Below are 6772 nucleotides of genomic sequence, written 5' to 3'. Positions count from 1 at the left end.
GTGTCAGCACAAGGTTCCCGTTTCCACAACCCGTCCTCCCATGCCTTCTTTAAGCCGCAAACGTAGCCAAGCAGCTGTGGCCCAACGCCCTATTGCGCTCGCAAGCACGCGATCGCGCACAGGCCTTGTCGCTATCCTCCCGATCGCCACCGAACATAGGGGTAAACCTCATTTATGTAGAATCGAACTGTCCGCTGTCATAGCAATGCAAAGTAGATGCCTTTGCGTTCTCTTTGGCTATGACAGCCACATTTACCGCGGTACACCCTAGTTTGGTCGTTGTCGATCTGTATTCATCTTGGTCCTCGCTCCTACGCTTCAGCGTCCAAGCGTCTAAACGTGAGACCTACCTTTGGCTTCGCCAATCTTTCCTTTCTCAGCTTGCGCCTCTCTTTTCGCGACCTCCTTCTCTCATTTCGCATTCCGTCCGTCATGATCTTAATCTCCCGCTTTATTTTCTTGAGCTTTTTTCTTTGTCGCACCATCTTCTTGTGCTGCTGTTCCAACTTCTCTTCCTCCCTTCTCGCCAAGTCTCCTATTCCATCTTTAAGTCCATTGATCCCGTTTAGACCTTCTAACCTCTCAAAGATATCATCAAATATTTTGTCAGCGGATTCTCCCAGTGAATCCAGAATGTTTTCTGCTGTGTTCCTGAGCTCATACAGCTTATCTGTAGTCGCTTTTTCGATATCTTCGATACTCTGATTGCGTTTGTCTTCAAGTTCCAGCCTATAATCATCACCTTTTTCAACTAGTTCATCATCGGCGCGAGACAACGCCGCATCAAAGAATTTGTCTAACGCGGTCTGGGCAAGAGGTTCCAAAATGGTATCCAACGAAGGGACAGCTTGCAAGACTTTTAGGAAGTACCGCCTCAACCGCATTTACGATAGTAGCACGGAAGTTGGCCGTATCAAGATTCAAATCATCCAGAACTCTGCTCGATGCAGAGTGCCAGAGATTTTCCAATTTGATGCTCCAGAGCATAGCCGGTAACACTTCAGGCAGCACTGTCTTAACAGCATTGGCAACAATTACCTGGAAGTCGGACGCGTCGACATTGAAATCGGGAAAGCCGTAGAAGTCGGGAACGGTGGAAGATAGAGGCTTAGGACTTCGTGACAACGCTGTGGTAGTTACCTCAGTCACATCCTCAGTAGTAGAAGCTTCAGACACCAGAGTGGGAGGTCAAAGTTTAAGTTCCGATAATGAGGCTTCTGAAGGTAGTTTTGTCGTAGCTGCGTGACACACATTAGTAAAGGTATTCCCTTTGCGTGCATAGAGACTCACCGGTCTTGCAATGCGTTCGCACAGACTCGTACGAAGGCAAGTCGTCGTCTACCTCTTGGACACCACTAATCAGAGACCAATTTACGGGTTCGTAATTTCTGGTATCTGTGCTACTCCTGAAAGCGTTCATTTGTTGACCTTGGACAAAATATTCGAAGCAAGCCAATCTATCATGATGGAAGGACTGGTAATCGAATACTGTGCTAACCTTCTCCGCTCAAGCAAGTGTTGCGAGTTGGCGGGACATCGCAATAAATTCAGGGGGAGGCGCCATGCTTCCGAGAGGTTTGGAGCACGACACGTGACACAAAGCGTTGGTAGTGAGGTGCAAGGTCTATATGTTGGCGTTCCCCTGTCAACCAAGCCGATGTCGCTGCGAGTCCAAGAGAGGCATGTTCCAGTCCTTGTTTGCGGCAGGAGAAACCGCAATATTAGAAGCGTCATACTGAAAGGAGATTACTCGTTCTTTGTCGTTTCCAGCAACCAGAAGTAAGAATCGAAGAAAGAAAGTGAGCTCCATATGCTCCTTCGAAGCCCGGGTGGCCATGTCACATTCCAGGGTGCTTAGTACTGCTGAAGAAGCTGCTTCAGATTGGAAGTAGACCAACGCGGGTATTATATCGGGACGTTTTTCCGAGCGTTTTTTGGAGCGTTCTCTCGGAAGATGGTTCGGGCAAGTCATATCGTAGACCAAGGCTCGTCAATGCTTCCAACCACTGATTCCAGCTTGACTTACCTTTGAGAAATGCCCTCTGCCACCAAAGTGGCAAGATATACCCGCCCACCCGAGCTTTGTGTACGCCGGTCGCAATAAGTAGCTCTGACTCTGTCGCAGAAGCAGCACGGCGCCGCCTCGCCAACTGGTTGCTCTGCCGAATCCACGCTCCCAGTGTCTGCGAAAGTAACACCCTACAATAGACAAACGGCCAGCAGGTGAGGCCTGTGAGCCAACACCACCGTGCGGAATGACCTCGTAGAAAGAACGGTGTACTACGCAAGGCTACGGGCAGGCAAAAACGGCTCGGAGGCGATGCGTATGGCCAATACGGACCTAAGTGAATGGTCAAAGTGAACGGTCGAAGGGGGGGGGGGGGGGACGAGGTTTCAATAGGTAAAGACCACGCAAATCGAGTGTGTGGTGTGCGAGCGAACGAACGATGGTAACGACCGGGCCAAAGGAGGTGGGGGTCGCGATGTAAAATAGAGCGCTTATTCAGGAGGTTGGGCAGGAACAAAACTTAACCAGTGGGGACAATCTCGGTAAAACAAAGCCTGACACCACGCCAAGCACGGATAGAGCAAGGGCTGTAAGTGCCTAGTAGCATCTGTAAGCCTCGATTTCCACCAATCACACCTATCGTGCCGTTAGCAGTGGAGAGCGGCATAGCGGTTTCGAAGGGGCACAGCCATCTGCATCACACGATGGTCATGCGATGAGCCGGCCTAGAACGATGGGAGTTTGGCGAGATGATAGGGGAGTGCGCTTGCATCTTCTCTGTGCGGCACTGGTGATCAATGCCTTCCTGCGGGCAACCTCGAAGCGTCGAGTCGTCCTGTTGTCATGGCTGGCGGAACAGAGAAGCCGCGAAGCCACCGGAAATGAGACGGCCGAGACGAAACAGCTTCTAGTGCTTCCCCAATCCTAACGCTGGTGAGCGCATGATTCATGGGTTGAGCTGAAAGACTTGCGAGGCTGAATGGAGGGGACTAGGTAGTTTACTTTTCCGTGACAGATCACTGTTTCTGTGGCTTACCAAGACGCGCGGCGTAACACTAATAATAATGCCTGCTAGACATGCTGTTCAGCGTTAGTTTAGATGAAAACTCAAAACTTTTCTTAGCAGTTAACTACTAGTTTATAACTAACTAGTTATAAAGTTATAGAGTAAACTAGATTTTTTGCTATAGTGTATTTTATTACTAGATCTAAAAGATAGAGGATCTACCTAGTTTACAACCCTATACCTAAATAATAAGCCCTAGTACTACTACGTAGGTAGCGCAGCAGGCTTCTAAAGTTAAGGCCTCTGCAACAGAAGTTACTATCTTACCCTACCTCTTATTAGTGTCTATTGCGTTGTTGTTGTCAAGGCCACGGCTCTGCCCACCGTGCCAAGCATGCCAAAAAGGTAACAATGCTCACTTTGATAGTGAGACAGCGGCCAGAACAGTACTTATTTGCCCTAAGGCTTCCTACAGGTCAGAGGTGGACGCATCCACATGCCTGAGGCTTAAGAGTAAGGCCAAGAGCCTAACAGTTGTTGCAACTGCTAGTAACACTACCACGTCTACTACAAGGTCTACCCCTTAATATTAGCACTAATCTATCCTACCTCCTAACCCCTACACGCAGGTTTATTGCCTAGACACTTAAATCTCTTATTAGAGTCTTAACTTAACTACGTTAGACAGAGCTCTAAGAAGAGGTAGTGTAGGACCTAATAGCAGCAGTAATAAAGATATAAGAGGGTAGAGGCGTCTAAAGTATATAAATACACAGGAAAAGCGTGTAATTATAGAGCTAGCAGTAACTTTATATTATTACTATCTATATCTATAAAAGAAGAGTAACTTTAACATATTTATACAATACTAGTTTATTAAGAAATACTAAGAGGTATTAATTAACGCTAAAACAAAGTTTATAGACTCTTAACTACGCAATTAGGATATAGAGATAGCAGCAGACAATATGTCTAGGAGCAATATTAGGCGTAGTAGCTACTAGGAGCATGTTAACACTGTAAGAGAGAGGTTAGCGTAGTGTATAGCAGAGCACAAGGCAAATAAGGAAAAGTAGAAGAAGAGAAAGATGCTGTAGGAAACTGCTAAGCAGACTGTAAAGACAACATTAGAACAATCTTACTCTAATAAACTAAGTAAGATTAGAGTTATTAAGGGTAATAGTAACAGCTTTAAGGATTTAGATAATGTACATTTTGTGTTAGGCACTACCTCCTAGTTAATTAGAAGTAGTTTAACGCTTAGAAGTGCTAAGAAGAAGTAATAGTAAGAGAAGGATAAGTCTGTACTAGCCTTAAGTTAGTCTATAAGAGCCTTAGCTAGAGCAACAGAGGATAGGGCAGCTAAGTTAGCTACTACTGCTACTAGCATAGGTAGGGGATCTAACCTTTAGTAATTTGTTAAAGAATCTTAATAAGAGACTGTATAATGTCTTATAGTACTAGAAGAGCGTAATAAGACATATTATAAGAAGATAGATAAGATAATAAAGCGTATTTTAGCTCTATTAGGTAAATTAAGGTAGTTAGGATAGGTATATAGGCAGCAGCGTGGTATTATACTTAATAATCTAATAAATTTAGTATTTTAAGCTACTAGACAGACATTCGTTAGTAGGGTCTACATATTGCTGTTTTTAGTTTAGCACTATACAGATTAGGCGGTAGTAAGCGCTAGCGCTGTAGGGCAGTTACAGCAGCCTGCGAAACTAAGCTAATTTTCGGTAATTTTATAGATTCTGCTAGGTTTAACCTTTAGTGTTTATATAAGCTTGCTATATAAAATAGACCTACTTATAAGGTATATTCCTCTTAACCTACAGATAGCCTGTAGACAGCTTACAGCTATTAGCTTTGCATAGTTTTCTACTGTTTTTAGCACGTTATAAGCCCTATAAGTATATTAGACATAGTAAAACTTAACACTAATATACCAAATTTCTATAATTGTTACTATCCTACACCTCTACTCCTAATTTAACTTAAATTTACTGCTTACGTACTCCTTTAGCAATAGCACCTTTATACTAAATAACTGCGTAATCTAATTTATCTACCTTAGGTAGGTCTACTAATTCTATAGAAATAAGAAAACTAGAATATAGATCCTAATTAGTAATAACCTAGTAATTATTAAGGTGCGTAGTTAGAGTATTTTAAAGTTTCGTTTTACCCTACTAAAGCCCTACTTAACTACTATCTGCTTAGTTAACAATTACTAATTAATCTTCTTCTGCGTAGGTGTTAAATACTCTGTATTAACATCCTTATACAGTTCTAGCACATAATCCTAGCTTCTAAAAGCTACGTTGCCATACACGTATTAGTACTAGTTTAGTAGCAGCTAGCTTATTAATAAACTAGGTTAGCTGCTAAAGTTAAGTATAATACACGTAGTTACGTCTCTACTAGATAATAGGACGCTAGTAAAGCAACTACTAAATAATCTGTTAGGTAAGACAATTACTATATAGATAAGTAAGTGTTACTTTTTGTAACTAGAGTAGTACAGTTACTAATCTGCAAATATAGGTCTGTAAACCACAATCTCTATACTATTAACAAAGCTAAATATAAGGTTGTTAGCAGTTATAAGTAAGCTACTAATAGCTTTACAGCATGCCTCTATTGTTAGTTGTTTTATTATACTTAAATCTAACTTAATCTAACTACCCTACGTACCCTAGATGTACTGCAAAACACCATTCTAGACAGCCCTAAGCTATAAACAACTCCTACTAAATACATAGATAAAATAGCTAAAGGCTAACAGGTAAGCAGCACGCTAGTAAAACACTAGTAAGGCCTCCTCTAGTAAAGAAACTAATGCTAACAGATACCTAGATCTCTTATTACTACTATATTTAAGTAGTAGGTTAAGACTTATAGCTAGCTGCTTTATTTCTGCCTTTATAAACTAAGTAAAAAAGCAAAATAGCTTATTATTAATCCTACTGTTAGCCTTAGATAACTATACATTTAGTATTGCTTTAAAGATAGTAAACTAGCAGGATAGTCTCTATAGCTACTTTAGACCTTTACTCTTATCTAGCTAGGTAACAACAGTAACAGCAGCACAGGCAGTAGTAATTGCGTTATTAGAGGTAGTTTAGAGATACTAGGTTATAAAACTAAACACTATAAGGTGTTAATTAGCGTCTATATTATATATGTGTTTGCTAATAAATCTGAAATAAAAAGATAATTACTAATAACGTATTTCACCACCGAGCGGTCACCACCACCAAGCGGTTACCCCTTACCAACATTGCGACTATCACAGACTATTACAACAATGCCACCACAACACAACGCGCAATTAACCTACAACAAAGGCACACTCTACCTTACTATCCAGGCTACCTAAGCTACCCCTCCTAATACTACAAAACACGTGTCTAGAGCATTTAATATCCCTTAAATAACGCTAGTACAACAACGCGCTAGAAAGCGCGCCTAACATAACTGTTAACCTAACTTAAGCAAGCTAGATAAGATAGAGGAGGAGGTAATAGTAGTATATATACTTAAGCTAGATATATAAGAAATAGGCGCTATAAGGACTATAGTGTAAGAAATAGCTAATAATCTCCTTACTACACGCAGTAAAGGACCTGTTAGTAAGAACTAGGTAGACAGGTTTAGGACGCGTACTAAGGAGGTTAAGCTTTAACACAGTTACTTATATAATTATTAATAAGCCCTAAAGAAAGATCTATACATTATAGAGCCCTAGTTTA

General features: G+C 41.8%; 1 protein-coding gene across 1 annotated transcript, besides 5 other annotated features; it reads right to left on the bottom strand.

Annotated features, from left to right (window-relative positions):
* Positions 1-311: 311 nt before the first annotated feature.
* EKO05_0003201 (uncharacterized protein) lies at positions 312-884 on the bottom strand (the record flags this gene model as incomplete). Its single annotated transcript, XM_059636113.1, has 1 exon — positions 312-884. The coding sequence occupies one exon, from the start codon at positions 882-884 to the stop codon at positions 312-314; it is 573 nt and encodes a 190-aa protein (XP_059492096.1).
* Positions 885-2986: 2102 nt separating this feature from the next.
* Positions 2987-3376: a dispersed repeat.
* Positions 3377-3379: 3 nt separating this feature from the next.
* Positions 3380-3529: a dispersed repeat.
* Positions 3530-3547: 18 nt separating this feature from the next.
* Positions 3548-6246: a dispersed repeat.
* A 194-nt stretch (positions 6247-6440) lies between these two features.
* Positions 6441-6475: a mobile genetic element.
* Positions 6476-6772: part of a mobile genetic element that runs on past the window's edge.

This window comes from Ascochyta rabiei, chromosome 4 (genome assembly GCF_004011695.2).
Source record: "Ascochyta rabiei chromosome 4, complete sequence".
Taxonomy (NCBI): domain Eukaryota; kingdom Fungi; phylum Ascomycota; class Dothideomycetes; order Pleosporales; family Didymellaceae; genus Ascochyta; species Ascochyta rabiei.
The sequence above is the reverse complement of the archived record's forward strand: the minus strand, read 5'-3'. Positions and strand labels throughout refer to the sequence as shown.